Source organism: Python bivittatus, unplaced genomic scaffold (genome assembly GCF_059951505.1).
Source record: "Python bivittatus isolate LINGU-HERP-01145 unplaced genomic scaffold, Pbiv_v1 ctg000560_np1212, whole genome shotgun sequence".
In the NCBI taxonomy this organism is placed as follows: Eukaryota; Metazoa; Chordata; class Lepidosauria; order Squamata; family Pythonidae; genus Python; species Python bivittatus.
The window spans coordinates 636,789-658,018 of record NW_028277083.1 but is presented as its reverse complement, the minus strand read 5'-3'; the positions used below and the strand labels follow the sequence as shown (position 1 = coordinate 658,018).

General features: G+C 57.3%; 3 protein-coding genes across 5 annotated transcripts in view; 1 reads left to right on the top strand and 2 right to left on the bottom strand.

Annotated features, from left to right (window-relative positions):
* MYH11 (myosin heavy chain 11) overlaps nucleotides 1-10,189 on the bottom strand; it is a 38,577-nt gene extending 28,388 nt beyond the window's left edge. For all 3 annotated transcript variants that reach the window (XM_088147883.1, XM_088147884.1, XM_088147885.1), the window contains exons 1-3: nucleotides 10,037-10,189; nucleotides 6,015-6,376; nucleotides 3,505-3,661 (exon numbers count right to left, since the gene is read on the bottom strand). In XM_088147883.1, the coding sequence (XP_088004009.1) occupies nucleotides 3,505-3,661; nucleotides 6,015-6,359 (502 nt within the window). In that variant the 5' untranslated portion in view covers nucleotides 6,360-6,376; nucleotides 10,037-10,189. The remainder of the gene's footprint in view (nucleotides 1-3,504; nucleotides 3,662-6,014; nucleotides 6,377-10,036) is intronic.
* A 4,068-nt stretch (nucleotides 10,190-14,257) lies between these two features.
* On the bottom strand, nucleotides 14,258-16,964 carry CEP20 (centrosomal protein 20). The gene is made up of 5 exons (XM_088147877.1): nucleotides 16,372-16,964; nucleotides 16,015-16,212; nucleotides 15,698-15,782; nucleotides 15,178-15,314; nucleotides 14,258-14,361 (listed from the first exon to the last, which is right to left on the bottom strand). Exons 1-5 carry the CDS (start codon nucleotides 16,397-16,399, stop codon nucleotides 14,285-14,287), a joined length of 525 nt encoding a protein of 174 aa, XP_088004003.1. The 5' UTR covers nucleotides 16,400-16,964; the 3' UTR covers nucleotides 14,258-14,284.
* A 301-nt stretch (nucleotides 16,965-17,265) lies between these two features.
* Nucleotides 17,266-21,230, top strand: part of LOC103062593 (ATP binding cassette subfamily C member 1 (ABCC1 blood group)) — a 28,814-nt gene continuing 24,849 nt past the window's right edge. The window contains exon 1 of the mRNA XM_088147876.1: nucleotides 17,266-17,432. Coding sequence (XP_088004002.1) covers nucleotides 17,382-17,432 — 51 coding nt within the window. The 5' untranslated portion in view covers nucleotides 17,266-17,381. The remainder of the gene's footprint in view (nucleotides 17,433-21,230) is intronic.

Below are 21,230 nucleotides of genomic sequence, written 5' to 3'. Positions count from 1 at the left end.
TGGGTTTCCTGCAAAGAGCAGCTTGGCCATAAAAGGAGAAGGAGAGGCTGGGAGCAGCATCCTTGGCTCGGGTGCCAGGCCAGGGCCCCCAGGGCTCCAGGTGGGCCGGAGAGAGCAGTCGAGGAAGGGGTGGCGGGAAGAAGGAGCTGCCACCGAGGAAGAGCTCTGCCGCAAGGCTGGACGGGGGGACAGAGGGCAGCTTCTGGGGCAGAAGAGGGGCCATGCGACCCACAGCTGCGATGGGCACTCGCCCACCTTCCTTTGCGTGCCTCGGGCAAACGGACAGGGAGCGGATCCTGGATCCTCCCCTACAGCTCCGCCATGGCAAAGCTTCTGCAACCAATTTCGCACCTGCCAGATGCTGGCATAAACAACCAGCCCCTCTGCACACAGACCACCACAATCTGCCCCACACTTCTCCCCCCCCCCGTTATTTCCAAAGATAAACTTTTAATCAACGCAGTTGATTTATAGCAGCAGCTGGAAGCCCAAATAGGCTAAGCGAAGTTGGAGAGTCAACCAACGTGGCAGGAACCAAACAGTGTTATTTGCTAGTAAAACAGCAGGAAGTCACTTTCCGGACATGCTTGGATAAAGCAAACATTAGCCTGTAAACTATTTTAAATTGCACGTCAGCTGTTCTGTCCTTTTGGCATCCGTGCAAGCGACATGGAAGGGTGTTCAGACTACATGGACCTTGGCGTGGTGGGGCTTTCAACAGAGTATCAGGAAGGTGCTGGGTCTCTGCCCGAAGGAGCTTACAGTGGAAACAACTCTGCCTTAGAGAAACCACAGCATGGAAGGGAAAGGCCTGTTTTTCTGGGTCTCCCTGTGGGCTTCCCTGGCTGGGTGTTCTCCAGAAGAGCTGACCTGCCTCTCCCGTGGGCTGCCTGGGCTCAGGAGCCACGGCCTCACCCATCGGGAGGGCACCCCGTTGGGGAAGGCTGGAACCTGGTCAAAGGCTTCAGAAGAAGCCCCGGAAGGAGTTCAGAGCAGAGCCCAGTTACAAGCCTGTTTCCATCAAACGTCCTTGATGTCACAATCAAACTACACAACGGACACACAAACACCACGCTATAGGGAAAACCAGGAATACCTGCACGCCTCCAGCTTCCACCCGGAGCAAGTGCATTTGCTCTGACCGCTTAACAGAGATGCTCAGCGGATGGCATTGATCCTCGGGCGCGGGGGACTGAGCTACCCACCCAACGGGGTCAAGAGACAAATCAAATTCCTAGGGAGGACCTACTGAAAGGCAGACCACAGAAGCAGAGCAACGCCGGTTGTTCCCTTTGGCTTACAGCTCAAATGGCTCGAAGGCGTCATTAATACGCTGCAGCCCAAACAGGACAATGACCCTCCACCTTCTCAGGCCCTGGGTGGCAGGCTCGTGCTTGCATACAGACATCTACCCAACCTGAAGCAGATTCTCACAAGCAACAACAGGACAGGGATGCCAACGTGGGAACCAAACCCGCAACCAACCTGACGTCTACTTTGCCTCATATCTACACCAGCAGCACCATCACAGGCCCCAGCAAAGACACCTACAAGGTCAGAGGCACCTTCCCTGATCTTCCCCTAATGGGGTGTCTGCCAGCGGCGCCCCTCTGATTCTACGTAGCACAAACAGGTCAGACTCTGGGCAGAAGCGTTGATGGGGACAAGGCTGGACCCCGGTCAAAGTTTAGCATCAAAACGAGGACAGAGTAATACAGAGCACTTTGACCTGCCAGGTCCCTCTGCCGCAGATCTCGAAGCAGCTGTTTTGGAACAAGGATGCCTTTCCAGCACACCTGAGCAAGCGACTGCTGAACTCACATAGATCAAAACGGTTTGGGCTACTGCGGATCTCAACAAGCATGTTGGTTTTTTTACACGCTTATACTTGCTAAGTGAAAAGGCCCCTGTAACCTGTCCATGGAAGCTTCATCTGCATAACCACCCTCTTTTCCCCTCCCTGCCTCATCTCTATGGATTTAAATATCAGGTTGCTCCATGCATCTGATGAAGTGAGCTCTAGCTCACGAAAGCGCATGCCTTTTGATAAATATTATCAGCCAGCAAAGGTGCTGCAGGCCCCTCCTGATTTTTGGCTGCCGGAGACTAGCACAGCCCTCCTCCTGCGAGGTCCGACAGAGAGCTGCGTGTGCCGGACAGAGCACCAGGAAAGGGAAACTGCAGGTCTCAAACGAGGCAGAAGCCAGCTATCTCTTCCGCCCAGGGACAAGGGGACCCACCGGCTCCAGGCTCCCCATTGCCCCCGGGGCTCAAAACGGTTCACCAGCCAGAAGAGAGGAAGCCACAGGCCAGCCGTGGGATGGCCCCACCTCTCTGTATGCTGAACAGCCTCTGTAGCAGAACAGCCCAGCGCAGCCCCCACCAAGAAGCTGCGCAGGAGTCCGACTCCTGTCCAGCCAGCTCAGCCAGCCCTTCTGCAAGATGCAGGGGGGGCGTGATTTAGGGGACCAACGCCAGGCACCCAGCTGCCTAAGCACCAGATTTTGGCACAACCACACCTCTTAGACCAGCAGAAGTCTCTCTGATGTGGGCAGAGGTTTCAGGATTAGAAACTTGGAGTCTCTGGCCATGGCTAACGACAGTTGGGCAGACTCACGGCTGCCACCCAGGAGTCGGAGCCTCCGCAGCCAGGAGGTGGGCTTTCTTCCTTCCTCTCTTTCTCCATGCCCCTATTTGCCAAACTATGCGCTGGGCTTCTCTCTGGCCACGCGCCCCGGTCCGGGCGCGTGGATGGAGAGCTTTTCCTTTTTGAGTCACAGGGTGGCTGAGGATGGCAGACGCCGATGCCAAAGGATTCCGAGGAATGTTCGAGCCCATCCGTGCGCCCCCCGCTTCGCGATGGGGGGACCTGAGAAGAACCGCCAGCCAGCCGGAGCCCCACAGGTGGCTTTGGCGGGGTTGAGCGCGAGTCCATCTGGCCGCCTTCGTAGGCATGTTCAGCTGCAGGAGTGGATTCCTACCAACAGCCACGCTTTGCACAAGAAGCCACTGCCAGCCCTGCCTCCAGCTAGCCCCTCTTCTTACAAACAAGCTGCACCCCCCCCCCCAGGATTTCAGGGCAACATTATTCAAGAGAGGGGTCACAGCCTCTCATCCTTGCCTGCCTCCAAAGGCTACCGAACAGGCAGAGCAGCAGGGGCCTGGGCTAAAAGGCTCAGCCTTGGGGGCTTTTGGGGCAGAGGGGTCTAATTCAAAAAAGAGAAAAGTCGGACATTAAACCTGACGGGGACTTCCTATCCCGGTCCCCAGGCTTTTTAAATGAAACTGCACAGCAGCGAATCAGCACATCGCCAGCCTCCTGCCCCAGTACAGCCTCGGGGGCCGGGGGGCAGGTTCCCCTCTATCCCTGAGCTTCAGCCTTTCCCCGCAGGAGACCCCCATCGGTCCAGCCTGGCAGCCACTAGCAAAGGCTGGGCTGTGCATTGCCGTGGGAGGGCAGAGACAGCTGGCAATTCCTCATCGGGAAGGGCAGTGCAGCCTTACCCTGTAACATGCTCCGGTACGCGGTGTCAGCAATGGCATAGATGTGGGGCGGCATCTCGTGGCGCTTCTTCCCCTTGTACATGTCAATGATCTTCTCCGAGTAGATGGGCAGCTGCTTGTAAGGGTTGACTACCACGCAGAAGAGACCTGAGTACGTCTGCAAGGGAAGCCCACCGACAGGTCAGCCTGGAGCCACCGTCTTAGCAGCCACTCCTTTCCCAACTGGGGCCCAGAGCCTTTGGCGGAGGCCAGTTCTTTGCAGGGAGCCATGGCAGTTTGGGGGCCAGGAGCAGACACATCTCTGCCTCCCTTCAAGGAGTGCTCTGTGCCTCCTCCGAGGGGGAGCTCTCCTTCCCAGGGTCTGGAACCTTGGGATGGACTGCTCCTGAACGGGGAGGCTCCATGTGGACATCACAGCAGCCTTAGCTACAATCTCCTGCTTGCCGTTAACCGAGGTGGTCACCTTCCTCAGGTCTTGGGGCACCGTGTCTGCAGCACCCTTGCCTTGGAGCCATCCTGCTCCCTGGCATCATACGAGAGGGAGAGGAACATCCCTCTCAGGGGATACAGATCTAAAGTCACTTATATATGAGACCTTTGGGAAAAAGAAGGGCTGCTAAAATAGCCGTGATTCCGAATCAGCCTAGGATGCTTGTAAACACACAGCACTTTGCACACAAAAATCCCCCATTTTCAAGGGTGGTTTCAGTTCTCACCGCCCCCCCCCCCCGATGCCTCTGTTCAAGATTTGGGGCCAGGGCAACTGAGGCATGCCTCCGTAAGGGTGGTTTCTGCCACCCATCCCCCCCCCACCAAAAAACATCTCTCATTAAAGCTTCCAACTATAATTGTACAGATGCATCTGGGCTGACCTTCAAATCAAGCCAGGCTTTGAGCCGAAATCTGCGGCCTGGGGTTTCCCTTTTCTTGACCATATTAGGAAATGTCCCAAAGATTTCACACCAATGCAGCCCTTTATATGGCATTCAGCAAACCCAGGGAAATTCAGGGCCCTGGGCTGCTCTGGCAGGCAATGCCTTTCGGAGGCTGAGCCCTGAGGTTTCCAGGAGGGCTGGCAGTTGGCTTGCAATCCCCTGGCTGGGTCTTGGGGGGCTCGTTTGACACTTGGGGGAGCTCATGAGAAGTCAGGAGGCAACACTGAGGGAGACTGTGAAGAGAGCTGCCATATCCCAGGCAACAGGGTGAAGCAGGAGGAGGTCACCAGGACCTGCTGGACTCCCACATGCCGCTGGTTTGGGAGCAACATTCCCCAGCAACTCTTCGCCCTCTTGCCCCAGAGCGGAGCCTCCTGCTCCAGAGGCAGCCGGCACCAGTCCCTGCCAGCTGCCACCCCTGGATTTCGCCCTCTCATTCATGGCTCTGTTTGGGAACTCCCGGCAGCCTCACACACTGTCATTACAGCTGCGAAAAACACCATTCCCTGTAAGAGCTGCCAGAGGCCAATAAATATGGGGAAAGGAGCTTTACGATGTCCCGTTTTGGGATCTGTGTTTGCTGTGGCACGTTAAAGGCTCGCAGATTTACAAGGGCATAAACCTTTCCCTGACGCCCAGAGCTCCCACACCGACTGAAGCGCCTCTCCTCTGCCTGCGCTTCAGCCACCAACTCTCCATCACCCCTGCGAGGAAAATGCTCCTTTCTTATGGCCGCGCCGATGTGAAGAGAGGTCTGAGCGTGGAAATAAGCACAAGTAATATTCTTAAGCAAAAGGAGGCCCGGCCCGGTTTGTCTCGCTTCCCCCCTTGGCACATTTTTTGGTTTGAAAAGCGCCCAAACAGGTGGGGAACCACCAGGATGACCGTCCTCACCCGTCCAAGAGGACTGCAGGAACGGAGCTCCTTTGGCCCCTGCAGAACGTTGATGGACGCCCTGAAAACAAAAGCCCCGAAAAAGCCCCAGGAAAGCTGAGAGCGAAGCTGCTCCTGCCAAGCGGCTTCCTGCAGAACTTTGCAGGGCAGCGTCTTCCAAGCTCTTCTGAAAAGCGGTCGGAGGCGGAGAGCAACGGGGCTCCCAGGACTCACGCTGCCCTCGGGAAGGACCCATCATCCACGAGGGCACAGAGGTCTGCTGCGTTTTCAAACGCGGCGGAGAAGGAAAAGCGCAATGCAAGGAACGCGGGACGCCCCCAGCAAAAGCGCCCGGCCTCCAGAGGGGGCAGAGGGGCTAGGTCTCCCGCGTGCGAGTTCTGTTTTGCTCGGGGCTTTCTTCTGTGCTTTCCAGTCTTTGTTTCTACCCATCCACCCACCCACCCACCCACCCACCCTTCGTCCTTCCCCCCTCACTCACTCATCATGCGACCAGAATCAGCGAGCCTCTCTCAGGCCGAAGCCACCCCCTTCCCCAGCCCGACTGCTCCGGTCAGTTGGGCCGCGGGTGCCCCTCCCCCGCCCTTTGGCCAGCCATCGCATCTGGGGAAAGCCGGGCCGGCAGTTGGCAGCCTGCAACCCAGGGCCAAACTGCTGCCCTTCCCTGCGGGGGCTCCGACTTACATAAATGAGGCCTGAGTAGTATCTCTCCCGGAGGTTGTGCAAAACGGAGGCTTCGTTGAGGCAGGTGAGCTCCGCCATGTCCTCCACCTTGGAGAACTTGGGCGGGTTCATCTTCTGGATGTCATCCTTGCTGAAAGTCGCCTTCTTCCCGTTCTCGGCCAGCTCCACCAGCACCTCGTCCCCCTTCTCCTCCTTGATGCTTGCCGCTTCAAAGCCATGCTTTTCCGACGGGACCCAGACCAGCTTCTTGGCTGACCAGTCGGCCTGGGCCACGGTGCTGTTGATGATGTTCTTATCCACAAAGAGGAATTTCTCATCATCGCTGAGTTGGCTCTTCTGTGCCATTCTGGCTCAAAGGGCACCTGGGGGGGCGCAGAGGGGAAGAGAGCACTGGTTATCTGGGTGTCGCTCTTTTACCCACGAAGCACTGAGCGAGCACAATGTCAGGGCTGTGCGTTCACTCGTGGCACTTTTTAACCAGGGTTGGCTGAATAAGCTACAGTTTGTGCATCACATTAAGCCATCGACACAACATTGACACCAAACAGGGCCATGCGTGGCTGTGGTCTAAAGCCACCAACTCTACGGGCTACAGGAACCAGCCAGCTGTTGCCTGCTCAGCAGGATCTTGCCCTGGGCTGCTCAAAGGCCGAGCAACAGCTGGTTAAGGGGGTTTAAGAAGACACTAGGAGCAGCTCCAGACAGATGCCTGCAGCTGCACTGGGTTTGAAATGGCAAGTGCCACGTTGCATCGTGCCTTACTGGCCATGCGCAGGTACGCACACGCATGCATGCAGACCCCACTAGAGAGGAGACCCCTCCACTCCTCCTTAGAGTTTTGGTGCGCCAGAGACATCGCGAGGCTTTAAGCAAAGCAAAACCCTGGGATAAAATGGGGGGGAACATCTGGTGGAGAGACAAGGATGCCGCCTTGATAAACAAGGATGGTTGTAAGAATTGCAGCTCGTTGGATGAGGCAACTCCCCCGCCTTGGCTAGGGGAGGGGGCATTCCAAGCAGCCCCATGCTTAGAAAAGCATCCCTATTTGGGGGGCTTTGTTTTAATTCTTACATCAAGCTACATTAAAAATGCACAGTTCTTGGAGTGAAAAGAACTTCACTTTTAAAAAAAGACAACTTTTAGCTGTGAAGTCAAATTCCTTGATGTTGTTTTACGCATCTGGTAATGATCAAAATATTTTAAAGAGAAGCATTAATTAATGCAGGACAGGAAGAAAACACACCTCCTTCTGCCGACCCCCAGCATCTGGAGTCAAAGATATACTGCCCTGGAACATGGAAGTGCCACTTCCAGCTATGTTTTCACTGTTGATAAAGTGCCCTTTCCCTCCCCTGGCGTCGGAATGCAGAAATGGCCTCCCTGTGAAGATGGACGCCCCCGTGGCCGAAAAGGGGCTGTGCGTCCATCAGGACCCCCTCACTCGAGCCGGCCTGTCCACACCCACTGGCCTATTTGCTAGCGGCCAGTCAAAATTGTCTCCCAGAAAACAGCCTGGACAACTGCAAATGGCACGGAGGGACTCTTCCTCATGCATTACCAACGGATCAGGGCTGGAAATGTTTATTGCTGGTTTGGCAAGACCGGCTGGCTTTTGGTCAACATACTTTACGGCATGGATCACAGGTCAGCCGGGTCCAGGAGAAGGCCCTGCCGGCGTGGCCTTCTCTGGGGTGGCCCAGCCTTTGGAAGGCCTCAGCTGGCGTGCCATGTGGCATCCAAGCAGGCTTTGTCTCCGCACACTATTTCCCCCTTGCTGGGCTGGTTATGCTATCCAGCTTGCATCACCAAGGTTGTTTGAGCTAGACCGTTCTTACTTTGTTGCTGTGTTTTGAACTCGCGTCTCTTAGCTGCCTTGGAGGTCCTGCACTGCAGGCTGAAAGGCAGGAGCTAAACATTTGGGAGCAGCGTAAATAGAGTAAAACGTTTGGGGTCCGCTGCATCTGCGGATGGGCTGCTAAGCCTGGGGCACAGGATTCATCAGCACGATTAAGGCGGAGATGTTTGTGGCTGCCTGCTCAGTTTCCCAGTCCTTGCCGCTTTCAGTCAGAATGCAGATTTTTAAGAAGTTCCTCAGGACCTTTAAGGAGCAGAAAGGACTGGTCCTGAGCACCTCCTGATTAACCCTGCATTCCCTGCTCGTTTGTTTTTTTAAAAGCCACAGCAGCCACACATTTACAGAATGAAAGGGTGTCTTGGGGGGAAGCCAGAAGAGTTCCTTGACCTCATTTAGAGCTTCAAAGAGGATCCAAAACCCCCAAAGGCAGAGAGGCGAGCCATTTGCAAAAGCTCTCTGCTTGCACAGATGCAGGCAGGCTACCATATATGGCCACGTTCTTCTCATTATAAGCAGATCCAGCCAAAAAAAGAGAGAGAAAAAAAAGCCCTAATGATAACAAGTTCAAAACAAATACCTTTTAGGGCATAACAAAACCCTTTCCAAAGACAATAATAAAAAAAGTTGCCGTTTACATCCAATGGCTGTAGTAGGAACCCTAGATCAGTGCTCCTCGCACAGGAGCGCGGCGGGCAGGAGCCGTCCATCCCAGCTTCATCCTGGCTGAACGCCTGTGGCTTCCCTGGAACTGAGACCCTCCTACAACCCTTCCTTTGGGGGCAGCATGCCACCCGGGTCCTCGGGAGAGAACTTTCCCCCGCATGGGAATGCTCTCTTGGCATGGTTTAACAAGAGGAGGAGGAGAAAGTGACACCGCCAAGGATGGGCCGTCAGGTTGCTTCAGGGACCTTCTAAAGAGGACGCCCTTTGGTCCAAAGGCCAGCACGGCTGCTGCTCGCTCCCAGGGTGAGCAAAACCAAAATCTAGGAGAAGACCCTTGCCGCGTTTTGAGCGTTTTGCAGCGGGCACAAACGGCCTGGCTTGAAGACTGAAAGATAAAGCTTCTGTTACTGCCCTCTGCTGATTCCTCCCTTTATTCACAGCAGGCTGGCCCCATCTTAAGGTTTCCTTGGCTTTAACTGCCTTTTCAGGAAAATATAAAACAGAGCCATTGACTAAATTCGGTAAGATAAGCTATTGAGGCTGCACCGAACCAGCTGCAATTGCTTCTTTTTAAAATCAGGACTTTGCCACGAGTGGCCCAGCACGGGAGCCCTCCTCGCCGGAAGGGCCGCAGACGAGGCACTTTTAGCCTTTACGGGGCCCTCCGGGACGGAGGGAACAGCTGGCTAAATTTATCTGCAGCAGGTTGTTGGGGGAACCGTGACTTCAGTGGGACTCAGAGCCAGAAAAAGTATTCTAATTGCCAGCAGCTAATCCCATTCAGGAATTCATGGAGGCAATTTGAAAAAAAATCCTTAAATGTTGGTATATCGTATATACCAACAATAAAAAAATTTGAAACATAAATTATCTTGGATCTATCACTTTGATCACTGGATCTGTCCTATTTGAGACTGTCATTTTGAAAAAGATCTGGCGCTGAATACAGCATTGGCTTCTTAAAAGTTTTGGGCCGATAGATGTTGTTAGCTCTGCTTTGCATTTTTACTTTGCTTCTATGCTTCCTGGCACTAAGATCCGTACTGCAGCGGTGTGATCTATCTACGGAGGTAGAGGATTCTCCACCTCTGGAATTATTAAGAAGAGGGTGCGCCCCTCTTGGCTGAAGTGGGATTCCGGCACACTGCAGAGGGTTGGAATAGATGATCCTTGGGGTCCCCTCCAACTCCCCAATTCTACGATGCCCAGCTCACGCTGATGCCCAGTTCAAACACTCATGCCACTCACCTTGCCTCTGCTTCTTGGGCAGTCAGCCATCCTAACAAGGCCATTCAAAGCCCTCCACCCCGGCCCAAAATTTCCCCAGGCAGTGTTCAGAAAGCAGAAGGGGGATTTTGCCAGGCACAGAATAAATGGCCTGGGTCTAGCAACGCCGGGCTTGCATGCGTCCTGGGGGGAAGAGGGGCCATGAACGTGGCCGAAGGGGAGCAGCTCTGCGCCCCCGGCAGTGCAGGAGGGGTCCTCAGCCGGCCAGAGTACTTACAGAAGTCCAGGAGGAGAGCAGAGGCAGGAGCGTCCGGGAGGGGTGCTCGCTAGCAGCTGGGCAGACCGAGCCGATGCGCTCTTGCCCCCTCCCTATATAGAGGTGATGGGCTCAGGGGAGGGGCCACAGATTCCTCCCCTCCAACAGTGTCTCCAGGGCTAAAATATGAAAACTTGTGCGGGTGGGGGAGAGAGGGGGGGTGTTTAAGCGACGGGTTTGCAGCCAGAGTTCACCGTCAAGCTAGGAGGCATTTTCTCCCTCTCCCTTTTCCCCCTAATAATGTGTGTCATCACATTATGGGATGGCTCAGAAATTATCTGCCTTCCCATTGCAACACTATTTCCCAAAATGGAGCTTTCTTTCATCTGGCCCAAAGACACAGGAGCCCTGCTTAACCCTTCCAGCTTTCTCATGCGCTGCCAGGCCCAGCAAAGGGGAGATGCCCAGAGGAGGAGGGCGATACGGGGCAGCTCCCCCATTTCTCCCTGGCAATAAACACGCTCTTATCTGGCACCGGCTTTGATGCAGGGCTCAAGCCTGGAGATAAAGCCCGGAGATGCCGCCGACTCCCTCCGTGGGGGAGGCCGCTCCCAAGGAGGAAGGAGGTCTGCTGTGTTCCTCGCGTGTTTATGTAACATTTGGGAACCTTGGGCTGTTTTAGGCCGGACCCGTCTCCCGGGAATGGAAGGGCTCGCTTTTTCCCAGCTGGTGCCCGGCTGCTGAACGCTCAGCTCCTGAGAACCCGCTGTAAATATACCCTCTGCCCTTAAATGGCAAAAAACAGCTGTTAAAAGGCCTGGGGCACTGGGGGGAGGGGGGTGGAGTGGGTCCCTCTCAGCCCGGTGGGGAAGGAGGCAGGAGGTCCCGCTGGTGCGTCGGCGAAGGGAGGAAGAGGCTCACCCTCACCAAGACCCCCAAAGACTTGGGCCCCTCCCTCCCTCCTTCCCTCCCTGTGCAGCCCCAGCCCCAGATGCTCACCCAGCTTCTCAGACATCCCAAATAGGGAACACCAGGATCCTCCAGCAATTCCCGTCCACATACCGGATGCAAAAATGTCCCCGCGGCAGATGTGCACCAGCAGCCACCACCTAAATACGGAGCCCAAGTCCAGGCAGGAAAGGGAGGGGGCCAAGAGGGTGAGGACGGCCGACCCACTTGCTGCCCTGGGGCAGAGTCTTGTCCAAGATGGACCTCAGGGCCCTTTGCCCACTGAGTGCCCGGCTCGATGCTCTCCAGCTGTGCAGCAGCTCCTTTGCCCCCCCCAGGCCCTGGGAGGAGGGTTGCCCTGTCTGCCAAGTGGGCACCTTGCCTCTTGCCCCCCCCTTTGCTAAGAAATGAGGATGCGCAACAGGTGGGGGTTAGCCTAGAAGGGTCCAGTTGCCTAAGCCATCCCTTGGGACTGCAGCCCACCGTGGGTGAACCCGGCTTCTCTTTGCTTGCAGCCCACAAGCCGAGCCAGAAGCTCCTTTGGGCCCATCCAAGGGGCCCATGGCTATGGGACCAGCTTTCCCTGGCAGGGGTCCCAATGCCAGTCAGAAGAATGAGCCCGTGATACTCTCCAGATGTGCAGGACCTCCTTTTCCAGTCTCCCCCAGACAGCTTGGCCAAGTTCAACACTGCAAAGTCCACCTGGGTGGGGAAGTTGACAGACCCTGCCATGCCCTGGGGCTCTGCCTGAGGGGAACCTGCTGGGCAGCCCCGTGTTCCCTGCGGCTCTTTCCATCCCGGGATCTCGAAGAGGAAGGACTGGGGCACAGCTGGGCACAAGTCAGTCCCAGGGGTTGTCAGGCTACAGGCCCCACCCTGACTACAGCCCCTGCTGGGCAGAGTTCAGATCCCACAGTATCTGGCAATTCAAGCTTGGTGAGTCTGGGTTAGCAACTTCTCTTCATTGGCACAGGTTTTGGGATGGACTGAGTGGGGAAAGCTGAAGGACCCAGAGGAGGGTCAGCAGCAGCCGCTGCCTCTCACTGGCCCATCTTTGAGAGCCTGTGGGCAACAGCAACATGCCTCTCAGAAGGTGGGTAGCCAGCACCTCTCGGAAGAGCTGTGAAGCCGCTTGATGAATATCCACACCTTTCAACGGCACAGCTTAAAAAGGAGTGGAAACCCTTTCTGGGCCTTCCTGCCCAGAGGCGGCAGGCTGACAAGCAAGAATCCCAAGCAATGGGTGATTTATGGGGCAGGAGAGCACCAAGCTGGAACATTTACCAGGACACCTCACAGAAGCTAAGCAGGCCTGGGTCTGCAACCCACTTGGACAGAAACTGCCAGGATTCGTCTTCCCAAATGAAAGGCGGAAGATTAATGTACGAAGGAAACCAGGGTGGATTGTGCCCTGACCCCGGAGCTGAACAGACTTCTCCAAGGCAGGCCCGGTTCACCTGCCCAAGCCCCGTTTACCTCCTGTGCCATCCCAGCACAACTCAAGAGTTGAAGCAAGGCCCTCCATCCTGGAACTCGCCTCTTTCAAGAGACATCCCATCCATTGTGGTGAGGACACCTCTCCCGCTTTTGCCTTCACAGGCTGCAACCCTTGTGTGCTACACGTCCTCTGTTCATGCTCATGTTCTCTGTGAGCATGCCAGATCTGACAGTTACGAGTTCCAACAGATTAACACACGGGAAACCAGTTTGGCCTTGATCTGTCACTCACTTTTAAAAAGAAGTCTAACATTGCTGATGGCCAAGGTCCCGATTGAGGGGGTTTCCCCTCCCTTACAAAGCTGATTTATGCTGCCTTCTAAAAAGCAGAACTGGCACATCCCATTTGAAGGTTTAATGTGCATTTTGTAATCTCACTGTGCCTGCGCAGCAACTAGATGACTTGATTATGTGCCATCAAGTCAGTGTCAACTTTTACCTCCTACAGAGACCTTCTCCAGGAATGTGTGTCCCCAATCTGGGTCTTCAGGTCTTCCAACGGTGCACCCATCACCACTGCAAATGAGTCCATCCATCTTGCTGCTGGCCGTCTTCTTCCTTTCATCTTTCCCAGCATTATGGACTTCCCAAGAGAACTAGATCTTTGCATGATGTATGCAAAAGATGACAATTTGAACCTGGTCATTTCTGCCTCGAGGAGAACTCTAGACTGATTGTTCCATGATCCATTTGTTGGTTCCTTGGCTATCCATGGTATTCTCAGGAGTCTTCTCCAACACCAGTGTTCAAAAGGATCGATACTCTTTCTATCCTGCTTCTTCAGAGTCCAGCTTTTGCTTCTAGAGAGTGACACAGAGAAAACTATTGTCTGCACAATTCTGATCTTGGCTTGTATAGATGTCATGGAGTCCGAGTATCTTTTCCAAGGCCTTCATTGCTACTCTACCAAGTGCTAGTCTACAGTGCATTTCCTGACTGCTGGTTCCTTTACTGTTGATCCTAAAAAGCAAAAGCTATCCATCTCTTCAATATCTTCAATTCTAAGGTTGGTTGCTGTGCCTGTTATTATGAGTTTGGTTTTCTTCGAATTCAATTGAAGTCCCATTTTTTCACTGTGCTCATTGACTTTCATTACTAAAGCCTGTAGATCCTTTGCATTTTCAGCTATCATAGTAGTATCAACACACTGCAGATGATTGATGCTTCTTCCTCCAATTTTAAAACCACTCATTTCCTTCCAAACCAGGCTCCATCAATATATGTTCAGCATACAGGTTGAATAAATCAGGGGAGAGTTGTCTCTTTAACCTCTCTCTGAAATTCTCTGTTAAGTTCCTTCCTGAGATCTTTGTTTTTATGTTTCTTGGTCTTTGGCAGTCTCTTTTCATATTCACCCATAACAACTTCTCTTATTTTATTTCACAATTCCTCTGGCTCCTGATCAGTGAGGTTCAGGCCTTCAAAGTAATTTCTGATGCTCTATTAAAAATGGTGGGTATATGCTCAAGATGCACACCCAGTCTTCCAATATATAGGAATGTGGTAAAAATACATCCCTTTTGTCAAACCTTTTCCTGTTACTTCCCTGTTCGTTTTTAATTTTAATTTTTTGTTGTTGTTCACTTTTTTGCAGATTTTTGCTAGTGTTGTAAGTTGCCTTGATAGTTGAAGAAACAGGGTAAAAGTTCAATATATAACTAAAAATTATTAATAACTGGTGAGCCAGTTCCAGCTGAAGGAAGCATTAAGTGTATAAATGATTCTGGCCCTTTTGAATCAACCATTTTTAGAAGAACCAAACAGGAGATTCACACAATAACAAACATAAACAGCTGCTATTCGTAAAAAAAAATCCTCTTTATTTCATTTATGGATGCCCTGTGAACCCCATGTATCTTCAAGCCTTACGCCAGCCACATGTCCAGACTCTGGAACAGTTTCTGAAAGTTAAGATAAAGGTTTTGTAGGCCGTTGGTGCATCAGTAATGTGGTGCAATGTGGTGAATCAAAGAAAAATAATAATTTGCTCTTCTACAGTGGTGGCCCAGCCCCTCCCTGAAGAGGCCAAAAACATTCACTTTCAAGTACAGAAATGCACCGCTGAGCTCACGTGGAACTCCTGGTCTTTTAACTTCCGTTCATACAAGAGATCTGCTCTGACTGCATCCTATGCCCCGTCCGCCAGGGCTAAGGACAGTCCTGTCACAACAATTCTGCAAAACCGCTGACCGTGACTCGGATCTAAGTCCTACTGAACTCAAATCAGCTAACAGGAGTTCTTATAAGTCCACAGGATGAGAAGGCTCAAACAGCCAGGCGGGCATTGCTCCTATTAAGTGGGGTCTCAAAACCCAGATTGTTCCACTGATGTGCTCTTTTGAAGATCTGCACAGCAGTTTCTTTTTCTGGAATGTCCAGCATATCCCATAGTATCTGCCCAGCTGATATGATCCTGCAGGGTTGGCGTGCTCTGAGTTCCTTCGATTAAACAATGTTATCTAGCGGGACCCCAGAAGCGTGCCTTCTTGTAGCAGAGCCTGCCCTTTGGAATGAGGTTCCCATCTTCTACTGATTTTACTGTAATTTGTTTGATTGTCGTGAGCTGCCCAGAATCACTGGGAGTCAGGCAGCATTTATTTACTTACATTTCCCATTTAGATACCGCCCATCTCATGAGGAAGTGACCCTGGGCAGTTATGTGCACTTAATAAAGTCTTATTATTATTTACACGTCTCTCGATCCACATATACTGTACCCATTTGGCTCCTTTCGTTAGATGGCTTGCTGACAGTCCACTTTGAACGTGACAAAGACTGGGCTATGGGGAAGGCGCGGGGGACCTTCTCTTCATTGCCGCGTAACAGCTGGGCTAGAATCCCATACAAAAGCGGCCTGTCAGGGGAAAGAAGAACACGCGAGACTTAAAGAGCAGCAGGAGCAGCGGGCGGCACTACCCGGAGGGGCTCCTTCGCAGCTCCCCACTCTGCGCCCGCAGGGGGGACTTCCTGGGAGACCCCCAGCAGGAGAAAAGCAGACAGCGGGTGGGGTGCAGCCGCGCAGCAGCAAAGCTCCCCGCGTCCAGCAGGGCTCCTTCCACGAAGGCTCTCAGGAGGGACAGCCGGGCCCATTCGCGGGCGCCAAAGCCGGGTCCAGCCACCTCCAGGCGCGCGCGGGGCGGGGCGGGACGGCGGCTGCCCCCCCCGCGCGCAGCCCGCTCGGGGCCCGGCCAGGGGCGCCGCCTTCGGCAAGAGGGGGCCCGGCGCGGCCGGCCTTACGCGGATCTGCTCCCGGGGTCTTCGGTCACGTTGAGCTCGCTGGCCAGGAACGCTCGGCCCAGGGGGACGTCGGGCTGGCCGGACTCTGCAGCGGGGAGAGACCCTCAGCCTGGCGCGGCGGACAGGGGCCGCCGCCGCCCCGCGGGAAGGGGAGGGGGCGCCGCACAGCCCCGCGGCGAGGCGCTCAGCAGCAGCGGCGGCGGCGGCTTCGGCCGCCCGGGGGCCGCAGCGGTCGGAGGGGCGCAATTCGGGCCCCCGCCGGTCTCGGGCCCCAAGGGTCCCCCGCCCGCTGGGGCCGCAGGGGAAGGGGCCCTCACCGGCCACGAACACGGAGGCGCTGGAGCTGTACCGGTGGAACTGCAGGTACTCGCGGATGAGCTCGTTCAGCAGGAGGGTCTCGCGGGGGGCGGCGGGGCGCGGCTCGCCCGGGTCGTCCAGCGCGGCGAAGACCTCGGCCCGGACGCGGGCCCGCACCTGCCCCAGCGCCCCGCTCCTCGCCAGCGCGTCCTTCAGGGCTGAGCGGAGACAGAGAGGGCGGCGGCGCCGCCGCCGTTCAACGGGTGCAGCCCCACCGTGGCCTGCCCGCACGCCCCCGTCCCAGGACCCCCGGCCGTCGCGCGCCCCGCCCGCGCCGCCCGCCGGAAAGAGGGACGCCGCGGCGGTGCCACCGTTACCCGCTTTCAGCTCGGCGACGGTCGCCATCTTGGAAGGGGCGGGGCCGGAAGCGTGCGAGTCCCCGGCTGAGAACGCCGGGCGGCTCGCAGCAACCGAAGCCCGCCCTTCGCCCCCATTGGCCCGCGCGCGGCCAATCGCCGCGGAGGCTGACTCAGCGGCGCGGGACGGAAGACGCTGAGTCAGCCCGGGACCCGCGTCCGCCCGCTCGCTCGCTGGCGCCCTCCGGCGGCGCTGCCCGGACTCGCTCGCCCGACGCGCGGCGCCCCGACGGGGGACGGGCAGCGGGGGTCAGCGGGGGGCCGCCTCGCCGGGGGGCGCGCGCATAGCGGCCCCCGGGGGTCCTCCTTCGCAGAGCGGAGCGGCGCCTGCTCGCAGCGCCGGGCTGCCCCCCGGCCAGGGGCAACGACGCCGGGGTCCCCGGCGCCCCCTCCGCGGGCGAAGCGGGCTCTGTCGCCGGGGGGGGCGCTGCCTGGCCCGGCCCCGGGAGGAAGGGCCCGCCGGCCCCAACGAGCCCTCCTCGGGGTCCCCGGGCCGGGCCCTCTCCGCGCAGCTCCCCCGGGAAGAGGGGCGGCGGGGCAGAGGTGCCGTCGCCCCCCCGGACTCCAAATGTCGCTCCAAGTGTCGGCGGGCGGGCGGGCAGATCTGCGGGCGGGCGGGCGGGCGGGCGGGGGTGCCCGCCCTCCCGCGGGCCGGGGGTCCCAGCCGGGACCCCGAGAGGCCGGGCGGCCCCGCCTGCCGCTAGCTCGGGCGGGGCGGGACGGGGCGGGGCGCGCCGGGCGACGCGCGGCTGGCAGGGCCTCCCGCGACCCCCGGAGGCCGCCGGGGACCCTCCCGCTTTCAGCGGAGCCGGCCCCGAGCCGCCGCGCCCAGTCGGCGCCGCCCCCGCCGCTCCGCCCCCTTCCTGCCCGCCCGCCTCCGACCCTGCCGAGCGCTGCGCTGCGCTGCGCTGTGCTGTGCTGCGGGCCCGGAGCAGCGCTTGCGCCCGCCCTCCTGCGCGGCCAGCGGCCCCATGGGCGCCCCCCGGCTCTGCAGCGGCCCCGCCGGCTCCGCGCCCTTCTGGGTAAGGGGGCCCGGGGAGGCGCCGGCGGGCTTCGGCCACGCGGCCGCGGCGGGCAAGGCAGGGCAGGGCGAGGCGCGGGGCGGCGCGCGCTCCGCTCGGGATGCGCTGCCTCCGGCGGGACTGGGGGGCCCCGGGCGCCGGCCGGCTTCCGCCTGGCGGGCCGCTTCCGTGCCGGGAGGCGCGCGGCGGGGCTGCGGCTGCGGCTGCGGCGCGCCGGGCGCGAGGGCCGCCTCGCCGCGGGAGAGAGCCACGCTCTGCCGCGCCTGGGCTGCCTCCCGGAAGGGTTGGCGGAGAAGGGGCCGCCAGCCCCGCGCGGCAGCGCTCGGCCCCCGGCAGGAGAGCCGCGGTTGCCCCGGGGCGCCGGGCGCCTTCTGCCGCGGGCGCAGCCCTCCCGGCGGCCGTGCCCGGGGTCCCGGGCGGCGGTGGCGGTGGCGGTGGCGGTGGCGGGGCGCGCCGGTAGGGGCGGGCGGGCGGTCTCGCGCGGAGCGCTTATGTAAGCGGCTGCCACGCACGGCCCCGGCCGCCGCCAGGAGCCGGAAAAACCGCTCCTGGGCGCAGCTCGGGTTACCGCCGCGGCGTCGCGAGGGGGAAGAGCGCTTCTCCCGGACCGCCTGCGCTGCGGCCCGGGCTGGACTTCGGCGCGGCGGGGCGGCCCGGGCGGCGGCCCGGGGCGCGCGGCGTCGCCTGCGCGGGGCGGACTGGCTCGCGAGGGCCGGCGGGGATCGGGGCCCAGCCTTTTCCGAGGCGCGCTGTGCTCTTCCCGGTCCGTCTCTGGGACGGTGACGAGGTGTGGCGGGAGGAGGCTTGGCAAGGAAAGGGTCAGACCCACGGAGGGGCCCTACGGCTTGGCGGGTGGGCAGAGCCGGCCTGGTTCCCGCGTTAGGTGGGTGGGTGGTTGCCCCCCGCGCCCCCCCCACCCTCTACTGCCAGCCTTTCCCCTCCGCCTTTGGTGCCCTGTTCTGCCCTGTTCGCACCTGGGGAGGGACCCCGTGATGGTGCTTCAGGCCAGGACCAGATCAGTAGCTTGCCCCCTGCCTGGGTTTGGGCCTGTAGCAAAAAGGCGGTCTCTCGTTGCATCTTCTTTGATGCCCTGTTTCCGGGAGCCTGGGGACTGAGCCCGGCCCTCCAGCAGGCAAAGCAGGTGCTTGGCGCTGCTGAGTTATGCCCCCTCTCCCAGCGCCCCTGCTGTTGGCCGCTCTCCTCCGGGCTCCCTCCACCACACCACGGCCCTTTACCTGGTCAGGACTGTTAGCACCTGTTTGGCTTGCAGGCAGCGATGCAATAAAAAGTTTGGATGTCTAGTTGCCCGATTTTCACCTTCCGAGAATTTATTGCTATATATTTAGGAGCGTGCACAAAACAGATTCCCCCCCCCCAATCAGGCATTTTGCTTGTTCTGGGCCTTGCTCAGATCGAAATCCAGGAGGGTCTTACGAGGCACGAGCGCAAGGCCAGTGCCCTCACCCCTTTGCCTTCCCCCCTTCCTCGCCAGCCACCCCACTCTTTTCCCAGTGCCGGGCTCCCCTCTGTCCCTTAGCCGCTGCTGTGGGCTTTGAACGTGGCGCATCCCGCCAGGCACTTGCGGTACCCCAGAAAGCAGCTGGCATTTGCGTTCCTGCGTGTCTCGACCTGCCAGGCTTCACTGTGCTTGAATAGACGGTTGCCAAGGAATTGTGCTCGGTGTTTGTTTACTGCTCAGGAGTAAGTTAATGGGAACAAAAAGCTAATTGCTTCTGAACCAGCAACCCTGTTAAAAATGTCTGTCCTGACCAGACTTGGTCCAAGATCTAACCAAATGGGTTGAGCGATCAAAGGGAAAGAGAAGCTTTTCCGTCTGCCTCCGGGGAGGCCACGAGGTGGAAAACAGCTGCCAGCCTTGCCCTTTGTCTGCTCGATGGCTCAGTCGCTCTGCTTTCCTCAGATCCCAGATCCTGATCTAAGTGTGGAATGGTCCTTCTCCCGCAGAGGTGCCCCAGTTGCTGCAGGATAGAAAACGCATGGCTTCCCTTCACCAGGGTCAAGGCCCTGTGCCCACTTCCCGCTGTTCAGAAAACAAGCAGTTTTGTGCTTGTGGGAAGCGGCACGGAGCAGAATTCTCCTTTCTGCACAGAACGTCAAAGAAAAGGGCCCTCTGAGCCTGCTGAAGGTTGTGTATAGCAGGTGGAGTCCTTGTGGAAATTAGAGCTCGTGTGGTTTTTCTTTCGCCTTTGTGTCCTTGGACTCCAAGGCTGAAAAAACGGTTTCCGAGCGTTTTGGTTTGCCTGGCCTCGCCCTAATGATTGAAGTGCCTGGAAAGAATAGTGTCATTTTTTAAGCATTCGAGTGGATACTTTTGTGCTTCTGAACTGTGCCAACAATTTCAGAATCTTGGTTTTGCAGTGTAAAAGACGAATAACAATCAGATTATTCTGAGTTCCGAAATCTGGGAAGCCTCGGATGGGACAGGTAATTGGGTTTGCTTTCGCAGTGGCCGGTGAACTACCAGTGTCAAAAGCGAGGCGTAGAGAAACGGGATCTCAGCCTTCAAACAATCAACGTTCCAGAAACGTTGCCAGTCCTCATCTTGTAGACGTGTGTGATATTAAAGGGCACAAAATCCCACATTGTTGATACAAGAAAAGGACTGCACTAATCTGCTGCTGGGCTGCTTTAAAAGTTTTGCCCTACCTTCCAGCCTCTTCTTTTTTAAAGTTGTCTTGTCTGCCAAATACCGTATTTCGATGAATCACAGCTCTGACTAACCCGGGTGGGACGTTGCAGCGGCACCAACTTTTGTTTACTGTGTTGGAGGCAAAACTATTTTAGGCCCAACACAACAAATAGGTTTTTGTTGTTCGGGGGCTTCAGTTTAGAGGCCTTCACAAGACGAAACTGAGTTGGCACAGATGGTCAGCGGCCTGAATTATTTGTTGGCCCTTCCAACCCAGAGGGCTGGGCAGCCAGCAGCATCTGTTTTGCTCGCTTGCCTTGGGCGGCCTCGGAGGCTGCGCTCAGCTGATTCGGCGGGGAAGGAGCGGGGCAGGGAGAGCAGCGTAGGTGTCAGCGGGAAGAGGTGCTGCCAGGCCCCGGCTTTGGGGCTGTGGGGAGGTCTTCCAGGCTGGTGCTGCATGTGAGGATTGGCCGTGGTGGGTTGGGGCGTGAGGGAGTTCCCTGCCCGCGTCTGGCCCTCCAGGCAGAGGGAGGGCCCTGCCAGGTTCCTGACTCACCCGTGCCTTAACTTTGAAGCGGGAGCTCGGGGGCGGGTGGAGGGCTGCCACCGCCTCTCTGGAAGCCGCTGGGTGCGAAATGCTTTGCTAAATTTGGCAGCTGGGAAGTTAACCGAGGCTATTCTGGAGTCACTTCAGGTCGCCCCCAAAAAGCTAGCCAGCGTGAAGCCCTTTCTCCTTGACTCCTCAGAGGCGTTGCGGGCTGCCAAGATGTGAGATTTTGCAAGGCACTTTCTCCTCCCTTTGCGCAGTGCCCAGACTCCGGATCAGGCCACCGTGCCCTTCCCTTGGCACCCCTGCTCTGCCCTCCTGCAGTTCTGTGCTTCGCGTACCCCTATCTTTAAAACTCCCTTTCCTTTCAATTAAAAAAATCTGGGGCGATCACCGCCACCGCCCTCATTTTTGTGATGAACCATTGCATGAGGCCAGCAGGGAGGCTCTGATCTTCTCCCCAAAGAGCTCCTTTGAATTCCGCCCCTTACCCACCGGCTTGATTTGGAGGCTGTGCAGTTCTGGACTGGGGCCTCCATGCACAGAACCGTGTTTTGGCTTTACGGGTTAGAAAAATGTTTTGACCCTGCCTTATAAAAGC